This window comes from Arvicanthis niloticus, chromosome X (assembly GCF_011762505.2).
Source record: "Arvicanthis niloticus isolate mArvNil1 chromosome X, mArvNil1.pat.X, whole genome shotgun sequence".
Classification (NCBI taxonomy): domain Eukaryota; kingdom Metazoa; phylum Chordata; class Mammalia; order Rodentia; family Muridae; genus Arvicanthis; species Arvicanthis niloticus.
In genome coordinates this window covers 55,580,531-55,594,572 of record NC_047679.1, presented here as the reverse complement: position 1 = coordinate 55,594,572, position 14,042 = coordinate 55,580,531, and the positions used below count along the sequence as shown (strand labels likewise).

The 14,042-nt window shown below is 47.2% G+C and overlaps 1 protein-coding gene across 2 annotated transcripts in view; it reads right to left on the bottom strand.

Moving 5' to 3' along the window:
• LOC117694970 (NHS-like protein 2) overlaps positions 1-13,328 on the bottom strand; it is an 87,105-nt gene extending 73,777 nt beyond the window's left edge. The window contains exon 1 of one of the 2 annotated variants that reach the window (XM_076918436.1): positions 13,239-13,328. In XM_076918436.1, coding sequence (XP_076774551.1) covers positions 13,239-13,308 — 70 coding nt within the window. In that variant the 5' untranslated portion in view covers positions 13,309-13,328. Of the gene's footprint in view, positions 1-1,237; positions 1,745-13,238 lie in introns of those variants that run through there. The other variant, XM_076918434.1, reaches the window with a different exon arrangement.
• Between the last annotated feature and the right edge of the window lie 714 nt (positions 13,329-14,042).

Below are 14,042 nucleotides of genomic sequence, written 5' to 3'. Positions count from 1 at the left end.
TGGGCTGCGGAGTGGGGGAAGCGATGGAGAGTGAAAGCAGGGAGCCCGGTGTGAGGGAGGGAAGTGAGGGGGCGGCAACGAGAGGAGCAGCTGTGGAGGGGGGCAGGGAGGCAACTGCAGGGTTGGGCAGGGCCTATATCCCTGGTGACAGCTGCCCCTCCTTCTGTCTCCTTCCTGCAGAAGAGGGAGGCCAGACTTGCTTCCCATCAAAGGATCCCACTCGACTGAGAAGGCAATCCCTCCAAGGGTGCTGAACTTTTGCTCCTCTAGGCTGTCCAATGCATTTACGCAGAGCCCGTTAGGAAACTCTTCCTTGTCTACAGGCCCCAATTGTGACATGGGAGACTTTACAGAGACTCCATCTGGTCACTACACCCTGTGACAACCCCTCAAAGACCTGAAGACCAAACACCACTTTCCTCCGATTCCTTTCCATGCCATGCCTCTTTTCCATACACAGTCCTCACATTACTTTTTTTTTTTAATTGCATCTCTCTGCTTTTCTAATCATTTTAAGAGCTCATAAATACTTTTTGAGCCTGCTTCAGCTACAAAGGGCTGACTAGAGCCCCAGAGGCACCCCATGGACTCACTCACATTCTGTCCTGCCAGCTGCCACCAAAACGGCAGCTTCCCAGATGTTTCAAGACTCAGACCTGCCATGTTACATTCCCCATCCCGACTGGTTCTCCTTGCAGAAGTCAGACAAAACTCTCAGCGTGACCCAGGACCTGTACTTATCTTACTGCCAGGAGGTCTAAATAGCACTAGGAAGCTTATGTGGACTTGACCAGTGACAGCACCCTTTTACCTGCCTCTCCCAGTGACCATGCTTTGTAAAAGCAAATCTGGCATTTCAGTGGAAATCCTAGAGGTAAGTCACTGAGATTAAACTGAAAGGTAAAGCCTCAGAATCTACATTAAGTTGATTCAAAGATAGGAGATATGCGTGCGCGCACACACACACACACACACACACACACACACATACGTGCACACACACCCAATTCCTCAGTCACTTTTACATTCCCTTAAGTTTCCAAGATATCGGGGTTAGGATGTGATTACATCCACCTCTTTTATATCCAGAACCACCCACTTTCAAAGCCACTTACTTTACAGCATCTTTTCCAAGTCCCCCTCATGCCCCACCCTGCACACCTCTAGAACTAAGGGTCTCCCTCCCTTCCCTCTCTGCTCCAAGTTGGCCATCCTCCCTCCTTTCCCAACAACTTACCTCCCCGGCTCCAGAAGAGGGTAAGGGATTCGCCTCTCTCCATCCTAGTGGTGTGGATACCCAAGGATCCACTTCCAGCCAATCCTCACACAACAGAGAAGTGTGTGCCAGGCTCACTTTGGGAGCCCAGAGCCAAGGGGCTCCACGTTATTCCAAACCTATCCCTAGGTTCCTCAGTAGAGCACCCAGGGTCACGTCCTTAGCCAGTTCCCAGCATGCTGGCTGTGTCAATTCGGCCCTATCAATCACATTGCCCGGTGAAGTTCCTGGGCAGTCCAGTTCAGGAAAGGCAATCCTGGATTCAAAATGGGACTTTCATCTTTCTCTTTTCTAACCCCTGGCTCTCCATCTATGACCTCAGTGGTCCTGTTCGCCCCAGTCACAGCTATAATGGACAGTGAGGGGAGCTGTCTGAGTTAGGTTTATCTTTCTCTAGGTAAGATCTCAGCTCTCAGCCAGAGGCTGAGTCCCAGTCTCATGGAGGGCTGACCTCCAGCTCAGTGGCTGTCCTGCTGAGAGGGGAAATGCACAGGAACTGGCTGTCTGAGTCAGCGCCCTGGTCTATTGTCACCATGCAGGCCCCTTCCTTCCCAGAGGAGAGACGTGCACAGAGATAGGCCCTGTTTTTTGCAAGTCTCTCAAGCACACATGCTTTCCCTCTTGGCCTGGAACAAGTCTGTAAACTATAGCTGGGTGTAACTCAATTCAGTTTCTCCAGCTCTTAAGCAAGGCCTTAAAGCAATCTGGACTCTACAATGTAGAGCATCCTCACCAAGCACAGAACTAGATGATAGGTCCCAGGTCATGGGAGGAAAGCTCAGCTGGAGACAGAGGCTCTTCTAAGGTACTTGTGCCAGAGGATAATGAGACTTGGAATCCAACCCCACTCTCTGTGGCATCAGGAGAAGACTGCTAACCTTCTTCATTGGTTCTACCTCCATCAGACAGCAGATCACAGATTCTAATTCTAGCAAAGCCTGTTTCCTGGGGCACAAAGCATGAAAGAGTCACAGGCTTTAAAGTACAGAAAACACAACTTGTTCAAATTTGTTCCTGTACGCTTAGAAGACAAGGCCACAAAAACAAGACATGTGGGCCAGGAGCTGATTACAAATGGACTCCTTTGTTCTCCAGTGCTAAATGGCTAAATGGCTAAATGGCTAAATGGCTAAATGGCTCTGCTGCTGAAATGAGCATGGGCCAGGGATTGGGCCTGTGTCCCACTAACCATTTTCTAATCAGAAGAGGTGCATGACTGGTTCTTGCCCACAGTGTGGGAGGAGACCCAGAATGAGCTGGGTTCTCATCTGTTTCTGCCAGAGACACCTAGATGGGAGTACAGTTTGAGGGGTGGGTGTGGGTGTGTGGAATCACCTGGATTAAGATTTTCAACTCAGCACAGGATCAGGAGTTTCTGGGGCTTCTACCTTCAGGGCCTATTTCTATCACACGGTTTTTAAAAAGCCATTGTAAAAAAGACTAAGGGACTACATTTAAGAGTAGCATCCGCTGGTGACAGTCACTTCAGCAGCACTGAGGGAGGGGGAACTTGGCAAAGGTGGCTTTGTAGAAGCCACATTGAAGCAGGCTAAGGAAGGAAAGGGAAGAGGATTGGGGCTATCTCTCAGGAAATCTGGTTGTTGCTAAAGAAGAAAAAGCTACAGTCACAGGTAGAGAGACAGGCCGAGCTGCAGACGGGTGTCAGGTGCTGGTTGGGAGTGGTTGAGGTGTTTCTGTGAAGCCTGCTGGTCTACCCTTTCCCTTCCCCCTGTAGGCTGTGCTTTATATGAGACCAGTAAGACCAAGACTTCTGAAGGGTGGAGCCCAGGCATAGTTGGTTTAAAATCTCCCCAGGTTGAGAACCATCACATAACATTTTTTTTTCCAGACCGTGTCTTATGTAGGTAGCCCAAGCTGACTTCAAGCTCACGATCCTTCTAAGTGTTGAGATGGCAGGCTGTGTCCCTAAGTCTAGCTAGGGGAATTCTTGAGAGATACTGAAATCTAATGTTAAAGTGTAGCCACACCAGAGGGCAAAGCTGGGGTGAGCATCTTACTTCCCTCATATGGGCAGATTTTTATAGGGGCTAAGATGACAGACTCGGAAGCCCTGCCACCCAAGCCCAAACTCTCAGCCTCTTCCTTTACTGCTTGTGTGCTCTTGAACAAGTTACTTAAATTCTGCAAGCCTCTATAGATACACAAAGCACAGTTTCAAATCTATATATTCCCCCTTTCAAGATAATAAAAGCACAAATACTATGCAGGTATTGTGCGGACTGAGCTAATATCTGCAAAATACTGCCTGGCTCGGTGCAGGCCCTTCCAGTGTGGGCCTATGTTTCCCCAGGCTCTTCCTAGGGCCTTATCTCATCTATACTCTAGACCTCTACCCAAGGTTCAGGAAAGCTTCCCCTTTAAAGTGTTGTTGGCCTTACTCTTGGCTCCCACTGGCTGGCTAAGACCTCTGACCTGCCTTGCAGGAGCCTTAGTTTATCATCTTCCTCCCCTGCTGCAGCTGCTTCTCACTCCAGGTCCTCCTGGGATGCAGCAGGCTGCTGTTGGTGTGACAGGAGTCAGCATCCCATGTAGCCAGAGCAATATTGTTGAACACTTGAAGAAGCTAAGGACTAAAATCCCGGTCAATATTTGCATATTGCCCCCACTCCACCCCTGCTTACAATTTGGCTGGTGTCAGGGTAAACTGTTGTCCTCTGGCTAGGGAAATGGTGTGTGTACATTTCTATAACACAGACGTTGTCCCCGGGGGGTTGGAATCCTGATAATAGTGGGAATGAAGAGCCACCTTCATCCCCAGATCCAGCAGTGTGACTTTGGGTTCTGTGGATTTCCATTGTTCTTTGGGTTGGCACCCAAACAGATCTCAACTTTTGTACTCTTGCTTCCCCCCGCCCTGGGCACAGCCTTTGCTCCCCAGGTCAGGCTCTGATGTCTCTAGAGAAGAGGTGAGAACTAACCGCAATCTCAAAGTTAACAGTCTGGCAGGGGAGAGAGTGGAAGCCGGGAGCAGGGGAGCAGTGTACAGCCGGGCAGCCAGAAATCCCGGAGCCAGAAATCAGAAGCAGGAACAGGTTTTTCAAAGCCCAAGTGCAGCTCACTTCCAGTGTGGCCAAGGTGACAGTATATCCTCTTTGAGACAAGCTTTAAGAGCTGTAAACAGCACTGCTCACCCCTGTCCTAACCCTATGAGGAATTTCCAGAGATGGCACTGTGCCACCCTCCCCAATATCAGGAACAGGACTCTATGTAAGTAACAGGGAGCAAAACATGCCTAGGACCCCACATCCCTCCACCTGTGTTCATGGAAAATAAGAAATCTGCTGTTGAGAGAAATGAAGGTTGCATCTGAGGACAAGTACTCCATAGGGTCACAGACGGCACTCAGAAGGCTGAACCAGCCCAAATCATTTGGAGATAGTGCCCGAGGGTGACAAAGAGCTGACCTATCAGCATGTAAGATCTCCCACCAGGGACCTGCCTATCATGTCAAGTATCATCTTTTCAGTGTGAGAGCTCTGTCTAGTTTCTCCCGCGTGGATGCATTATGGTTACACACCATGGCTGTGTGGCCCAAGGTGTCTGCAAACAGTTCAGCTGCTCCCCGAGGTCAAAAGTACAACTCCCATGATGATGCAGGAGCAGCGGCAGTAAAGGAGCAGCTGAACTGTTGCCCATTTTAACATTTGTAGCTGAGTGACCTTGGCAATGTCACCTCGGTTCCGTGAGTTTTAAGAATAAAAGATTTATGGAAGATGAATAGTTTTCAACCATGTGCCTCATTTTTTATTAAAGTACCTAGATTTCCCTCTTCCTCAATAAACACAACAAAATGAAATAATATGTCTGGGCTCCAACATGGTAAGAGACAAAATGTCTGGTGTTTTTCCACGGAAGATGCTTCAATGTTGACATGCAAAAGTGTGATAACTACGAGGTGGGGCTCAGTGAGGACTGTTTGCCCTGCGTGCACAGCGCTGGCTTCCATCGCCAGTGTTGTTTAAAGATACATATTTACACAACAATGTCTATTGTGGCACTGCTCACAACAGCTGAGTTACAGGAGGACAGGAAAATGTGGTATATAGACACGTGGCTGGTGGTTTTTTTCAGTCATAAAGAAGAACAAAGTTATGTCATTGGTAGAAAAAAAAAGTGGATGCAACTGGAGATAATCACATTAAGCAAGTTAAGCCAGTCTCAGAGAGACAAATATCCAGTTTTCTCTCATTCGTGGTTTCTACATTTTTTACAGTCACATGGAATCACTTACATCTATACTGAATGGAAGCAGAAGTGAAGTTGTCTAGGGAATGAGAGGACAAAGTCGATGGGCAATAGGGATAGAAAGGGAAGAGTAGGTGTGGGGTGTGTGCTCGGCATATAATATACACCTGCACAACATTGTAAAAGAAATAAGATAGCCATGGCCATATACACACTCTATGCCCCTCCAAGACTCCCTTATTGAACTCAGGAAAACCTTGGAGACCCTTCCTACTCTGGGAGGTTTATGTAGCACCACATCTCATTCTTACCACTATCCTACAAGGGAGGCACCGGCCAGGGAGGCCAAGAAAACTCTGAGGACTTAGTCACCTGCCTAAAGACACACAGTCTAGAACTGATCAAGTCTGGCTCAGGATGCAATCGACTGGGGAAGTCTTTAATTCATTATGGCCTTCAGTAATTATTCTCTCCATAGATTTTAAGCATTTCAGGAAAGGAAGAAAAAAAAAAAAACTTCACCATAACATACTCTAGATTACTCTCCTCCAAGACTAAAACTAGAAAGCTTCACTTGCTTAATCAAACTTCAGTGGTGCTTACAGTGTTCACAGGAGACAAGGAACCCACCATCTAAAGCCCCTAGCTACAGCATTTGGCCCAGAATAGCTCTGGGGTCAATAGAGAGGCACAGTGGGAAATAGTCTCTGTATTAGTCTGCTTTCATAGCCACTACAAAGTACTGAAGGGCAGATACTTCTTTTTAAAAAGAGTTTATTTAACTTACAATTTTGGAAGCTGAAAATCTGAGATTACATGGTCTCATCTGTTTGGCCTTGGGGGAGGGTGTCTTTAGCTACATCATAGCATGGCCAAAGGCTTCATGAGAGAGAAGGTTAGACCATGTGGTGAGACAGGAAATCTGAAGGATTTGAAGGGCAGACCTGATCTTATAACAATTTGTTCTCGTGGGATCTAACTGGTGTCTCAAGAGAACTACAGTAGTCTCCTGTAAAGGTACATTCCCAGGGATGTAAGTCCCTTCCTCCAGGACCCCCTTTCATTACCTCAGCATGGCTACACTGAAGCCCAGATTTCCAGCACACACACCTTAGGCAACACATTTAAAACATATCCAAACCATAAAATTACCTAGCACTTTTTCTTTGTGTATATATATATGGCTTTACAGCAGTGGTTCTCATTCTTCCTAATACTGTGACCCTTTAATACAGTTCCTCATGTTGTGGTGACCCCCAACCATAACATTATTTTTGTTGCTGCTTCATAATTGTAATTTTGCTACTGTTATGAATCAGAATGTAAATATCTGATATGCAGGATATCTCTGATACTCAATCCCTGCGAAAGGGCCATTTGAAACCCAAAGGGGTTGAGATCCACAGGACAAGAACCTTTATACTGTTCAGCATTTGATACCTTACAAGATCCTTTAAAACACCGTGGATCATTTGTTCTTGACCAGATCCCTGTAAGGTGGGTGTTTTGTTTATTTCTTTGTTTGTTTCATTTTTTTTGAGACAGGGTTTCTCTGTGTAGCCTTAGCTGTCTTGGAACTCACTTTATAGAACAGGTTGATTTTGAACTCACAGAGATCCGCCTGCCTTTGCCTTCTAAGTGCTGGGATTAAAGGCACACACCACCACCACCTGGCTTGGTTGTATTATTCTTATTTTTACTTTATCAGTAAAGAAACTAAGAATATGACACCAGAAATAAACAACTTCCTCCAAAGATGCAACATAGGGACCTGGGCTTCCATCCAGACCTGAGCTCTCTTCACTAATTCTGCGGCACTCCCTGTCCCACCTCAAAAGACACCCGATTTTTTGTGACATCTTTTAGCTGCTTATGCTGGCTCAGGAAGATATAATTTTGTCTGTCCTTGTGACTTGCCAGTGTGATTGCTCTGTGTGTTAATGGTTTGTATTATTCTTTGAACAAACCATGTAACAGTATTAATAGAAATCTGTTAGAGAAAGATTCACCCACCCTGCACCACACATCAATCAAGTGCATTTCTTCCCCATTCTGTTCCCACTCTTGACCACATGCAGAGATGGTTTTGTGTTTTTATGTTCCATAGTTTTAATTTTTTATTCTTGAGGTTATAATTATAACATTTCTCCCTCTCCCCCTATGCTTTATTTTTTAATAAGCATTGTTCATGTTGCTCAATAGTTTTTTTTTTTTAAAAAAAATCAGTTCTCACACAACTTACCATATTTCAGTGAAGTTGGATGCTCTAAATTTAGTGATTTTTCCTGTAATTTGACATTATGACGGTCACCATGTTTTGTTGGTAGTTTTTTTTTTTAAACATTTTCTTTAGCTTCCTTCCACTTTTGGCCCAGAAAATATGGCTGTCGTAGTTTAAGTATGCTATGTCCCCGGTAGGCTTATGAGTTTTGTTCTGTCCGTAGCTGGTAGTGCTATTTAGTAAAGTGGTAGGAACTTTAGGAGGGGGGTTACTGAGGTTAGGGAGGAGGGTTCTAGTTGGTCCCCACCCAGTCCCTTCTTTCACACTTTTCGTCTTAGCTCCCTTAGGTGGAGAACCGGCTCCCAACATGTTTCTGTCACCATATTCTGACATGACAACCATGCATTGGGCCCTCTGAAACTACGAAGTTTTTTTTTTCCTCTTTTAAAAGAATTCTCTCCTTAGGTATTTTGGTCACAGATAGTCAAAAGTAAGCAAGACAGTGTGCGGACCATGATGGGCCTGGACCTCTAGCGCCCACACCTCTGCTGTAAGGTTATCTGCAGTTATAGGAGGCAAGGACTGTTCAGAAATATTTCTGTTCACTGGTCTAGAATTTTAATTCATTCCATGCATTAAATGAAATCATTCCCTGGAATCATTAAGTCTGGCTGGGAAATATGTCATTAGGAGGAAGGACCCCAGAGGAGGTGTAATTTGACTTTCTTCTAAGTGTGTGTCATTTAGTGTCCATCTTAATGATAGCAAGGACACTGTAAAATTCAATAAACTTGTAAATATGAAAGTGCCAGATCAACTATAAAAATGCCCTGAAAATGTAATCAAATGATCCCCTCATATGGTTTCAGTACAGAGAACAAGAGAACGGTGCACTCATTTTCAACCTGAAACGTGGGTCACCTTGCTTACAGCACCACACCTGTCTGGAGGGGATGCTGGAAGCCAATTTGATAACAGTTATCTCTGGACCTGAAGCCTCCCTAAATGCTTGATTTAGGCTTACATCCAAGACACTCACTTTCTTGATAGCTCAGGCATCCCCTTCTGGACTCAACACAGAGCCTCATGAGTTCAATTATTCCAACAATACAAACATGCTATCAAACAGACATATGGTGGGACTTCTACCAAGCTGGGCATTGCAGTCTTTGTTGCTATAGAGATTTGTTCATCCTACCAGAACAGAGCCATGGTCTCCTCCTTCCACAGCACCCAGTCTCCAGGGTTACTAACTCCTACCACAGCAAAGATGCTGAGAAGCACATGACATGTCATAATAGGTTCAAGCTTGAAAGGCAGACAGACTTGAGCTCAAGGTTTTCTTCTACATTGTCCTTGTTATCAGATTGTAGAACAGCCCTCCATCTGGTTCTCACTTCCTAATCTGTAAAATGGCATCAATAATCCATCCCTGGCGGTTGTTTGTGGGGTTAAGTAGTGGATGGAGAGGGTTAGCATATAATAGGTGTACGACAAATGCAAGGTCCCTCTCCCTTCTCTGCAAGGCACTACACAGAAAGCTATGCATATGCTAGCTAGCAACAGGACCACAAGTACACATTAACTACCACACCACACACACAATAACATTTGCTCAAGAAGTGACAGGCTTGAAAAGCTGGCGAGAGAAAACCATTTCCAGAATGTGAAGCTGGCAGACAAGGTTTCTCCCCTCAAAGCAGCCCACCATGTTCTAAGGAAGGTCCTGCTAGTCTTCCACATGCTGCTGCTGTCTCACCCCACCCTACCTCTCCTACTAGGCAGCTGCTTGTCCCCATCCAGTGTACCAACTGCTGAGCTTAGTGGCTGCTCCTGGTGTACTCTCAAACATGTAGGGTCCATTTCTGCCTCCAGTTTGGGAGTGTTCCCCATTCTGCAATAATACTCTTTCCCCCTTTTGAAAAGCAACTTCAACTTTGAAAAAGGCTTTCCAAACCAGCTCATAGTGCATTCTTACACCTTCCTGCAAGTGCTTCTACCAGTACCCTCTAAGGATCCAAGACTGTTTACAACCAAAAGATACAAGTAACAAAAACAACTGACTTGCAGGTTCATGGACAAAAAGCCAGGAGACCCTAGCCACAGGCTTTCTGTCATCTTCCCAGATGTACAGTCTTTGGAATCCATTTCAGCCTGCAATGACAACTATGACACCAGGAGTGGACCTCAAGAGTACAGCCACTTGCCTAGTATGCAAAAGGCCCTGTGTTCAACCCCCAGCACTGTATTAAGTAAATGAATGAACAGCAACTCCAGTGCCAGGTTGCAGTGCCATACACCTCTCATCTCAGCACTGGGGAGGCTGAAGCAGGAGGAGCAGGAGTTCATGACCAATCTTGGCTGCAAAATGAATTCGAAGTCAGCATGAACTACAAAGTAAAACTCCATTTCAAAAATAGATGATACAAAAGTAGCAGTGTCCACACTGGCAAGATTATGAAGACTGGATCAAATGTGCATAAAGAAAAGAGCAAGGAAGGAAGGAGACTCGATGAGGAAGTTTCCAGAGAAGAGATGACACTGGATGAGGGTTTTGAAGGACAAATAGGAAGGTGCCAGAACATGACAGAGGATGGGAGATATGCCCCAGGCAGAGGAAAACACATTTAGCAAATCGCAGAAGTGGTGAATGGGTGATTTTGGAAAAGGAGAAACCATTCAATGTGACTATATCATCAAGTTTAGGTTGAAAAGACACAGCAGATAAGGTTGGTGAAGCAGGCAGGGACCAATAATGGAGATCACTAAAGAAACATACACTTTATCCCAGAAACCCTTTCCCCCACAGAGCTCAAGCACTGGTTTCCAGTTTCTCAACTTTTGCCTTTTTCATGAAGCAAGTATACTATTAATCATTTTATCCAAAGAGTCTCACTTTAAAGGCACTTAACCTCACCCTAACAAAAACTATGAGAAACGGGGGTTTGATACACTATGTAGATTTTTCTAATAAACATTAAAATACATACAGAAGTAAGACGTTTTCTCTTCACCATCTACAATAAACCTAGGGCCACGTGGGATCTACCTCCACAGCAGATAGACAATCTTAATACTCCTACCCCAAGTCAGCAAGGTTTGGACTCAAAGCAAGAAAGTAGCAGGGAAGAACACTATGGTGACTGTTAGGTGAGCTAGGAGAAGGGGCTAGGAAGGAGTACTAGAACAGGCAAGAGCAGGCACTGGCATTGGACAAGAGGAGCAGGGCTGCGTCTCGGAGGAAGCCTCAGCAACAAATAACTGTTGGGTAAAGGGTTGGGTGGATGCACAGATAAAAATTGTGTGAGATCAAGGAGAGAGTGGAATGGAGGCTAACCCCTAGGTTCTTAGTTTGGGTTCTTAGAAGGAAAGGAGGAAGAGGGGCAGGAAGGTAAAGGATGGAGCAAGCTGTGTTCAGCTGGGTGTGGAGTACTTCATGGGACATTAGGTTGGATCTAAAGCAGTGGGTTATGTTTAGTCTTGGCAGCAGACAGAGGTGCAGAGGTCAACTCTACAGAGGTGGTTTCCTCAGGGTAGCCCAGACTGATAAGAGAGAGGAGAGGCAGGGCTAAGACAGAATCCTGAGGCTAGGACATTTGGCTTTAGTGATGGGAGAGAGAAGGAAGGCTTTCTCTCCTGACAAAAATCTTTCCTGGTCACTGAAGGACTTCCCATAGTCAGGGTCTTGACTTTTCTCTGAGAGCATGGTTGACTGCTTGTTCCTTTCTCCCTCTTTGACCAGTCTGTGAAGCTGTATACTGAAAGGGATGGGGAATGCAACACTAACTCTTTTGGCCTGGCCAGTGGGAGTGAGTTTTCCCTGGAAGCTTCTGGGGCTGAGTAGAGATAGTAAGTGGGCAGGCATGGTGCTAGGTTAAGAGGTGGAAAGTAGTAAGGAGGAAGAAGTGGTCATGAGGTGGCTTCCTCATGCTGTCAGAGGCCTCTCTAATGTCTGCTCTCTCCAGGATGACTCTGGGTTGGGGCAGACATTGAAAACATGTAACAACTGCTAAGAAATGAAACAACAGCCAGTAACTGCCCAAATTTCCAACACTAGTGAGTGGAAAGCTATCCTCCAGTTCCTGAACAGAGCTGTGCAAAGCCTCTGTGTATCATGCCAGCAGGTCCTGAGCCTCCTCCATGGCAGAGAAGGAGATGCTACACAGTGGTGGCTGGACCATTTTTCTACTAATAGTAGCCTTAAAACAGTGTATTCTCAGAAACCCAGAAACAAAGAAACTCCAGTACACAGAATCTTGCCTTGACTTAGTCCACCAAAGGAGCCAATTCTGTGTACCCTGAAGTCCAAAGCAATACTCTTCCTAGCAGGTCCCAGGAGTATGGTTCATCAGCACATCCCCAGTGACCTTCTTGTAGCTGCCCCCCCCCCCAAACCATGCTGTGAGATCATCCTCTTCTAGAGCTGCTGCTATGGCTAGCCTTCAACAACTACCCTTAAATGCATGGCCAGCAGAATCCCAGAAACAGACAGAGACATCCTCTGTGTCTGAACATAACACGCACTGACCCATCTCCTGCTTTCTACGGTAAACTTGAGTTCTACTTGGCAGAATCTTCTCTTTCTTTCCCATTGACCTGGATAGTGGGATGAAAGCTTCCCAAATGGGTACAGAGGGAACCTTGGGCTCCCCTGGGACTCTGTGTGAGGGGGTAGAAAAATGGGATGCTGCCAAGAGAGGAGGGCTGCAGATACAGCTCTGTGGTAGTGCACTTTCCTGGAATGTCTGAGGCCTAGGTCTCAAAAGGGGGTAAGGGGATAAAAGTTAAGTTGGTATGAATAGGACAAGAGTGGCTGTTTCCTTACACAGTGCTCTTGCAGTGCCTTACAAAGGCAAGCTACCAAAAGTTGTCTCTAGACCCTAATCTCCACACTGTGAGCGGTTAGGAAGAAGTTGTTGGGGAAAACTATGCCATCACCCTTGAGTCCACCTCTGGTGGGGCACGGAGGGCAAACAAGAGCACATTGAAAGTAGGAGGACAACAGACTCCGGGCTGTCCATGCAGCCAGAGGAGCTCAGTCAGGGCTGGGGCGGGGAGGTGGGGGGCAGGGCATTACACAGCAAGAAAGAGCTTCATCTGGCTTACTCTGAGCAGGCGGCAGCCGAGGTGGAGCTCTAAGAGGTGTAGGTGTACACGTGTGGGGCGGGGCTGGGGGCTGGGAGAGCCGGAGGTTTGAATAACAAAGGAGACTCCTGAAGGGTAAGCTGTGCATGGCTCCAGGGAGAAAGCACTGTGCTAGCAATAAACTTCAGTAGCTGGTGCCCCAGCCACCCTCCAGAGGCAGCACAGAGTTGCTGGCAAAGAAGCCAGCTCCTGCCTGCTCCTGGAGCCCAGACTTATGCAATTCAGCCTGGCACCGGAGCAGGGGAGCTGGGAGTTCACCGGCATCTCCCTCAGGCTTCCTCCCCGCCCCCTGCCAGCCCCTGCAAGTCACGCCAAGGGTCAGGGGCCCCGTGGGCCAGGGAGGCCCTAGTTAGAGAAGCCCGGGGAAAAGGAGGGAAGGAAAGAGAGTACCTGTTGCTGAATGCATCCTGCTGCTTTGGCTCTTACTCCTCGGTTGCTTGTGGTGAGAGTTGCCCATCATTCTGTTCTGGACTGGCAGCCACCGCGGCCGCCGCGCCGCGCCGCGCCGCCTTCTCCTCCTCCTCCTCCTCCTCCTCCTCCTCCTCCTCCTCCTCCTCCTCCTCCTCCTCCTCCTCCTCCTCCTCCTTCTCTTCTTCTTTCTCCTCCTCCTTCTTCTCCTTCTCCTCTTCCTCCTCTTCGACCTGTGCCCCTCCCCAGGTGCTTACATCACCTCAGCTTTGCTTCTTACACACATGGCTCTTCCAAATCCCACTTGTGCCCTTGGCACAGTATTGTCCAGATCTGAACCTCTTACTTGGACCAGAGCCTGCATAGGCGCTCTCTTCTCTCTCTCTCTCTCTCTCTCTCTCTCTCTCTCTCTCTCTCTCTCTCTCTCTCTCTCTCCTCCCTCCCTCAATCCCTTCCTCCCTCTCTATCCCCTCCCCCTTGCTCAGCTCTTCTGTCAGGTCTAGCAGCCCAGGTTCCAAAAAAGAACCCTAGCAAACCCTGAGTGCAACCCCCACCTCATCTGAGTCTGCACATGGGGCCAGCCCCCGCAACCCCCGGGACCCGACTCGTTTGCCCTTACTGTCCCTGGCTGCCTCTGTTCTCAGAGCTGTCATTCCTGCTGCCGCTTGCTCTCTGGATCTGCAGAAGCTTGCAGGAGCGAGGGGCCAATAACAGAGCCTTATCCATGAGTGTGACAAGGACCAGTGAAGGAATGTGCTACCCAGGAATTCTAAGTGATACAGCTCC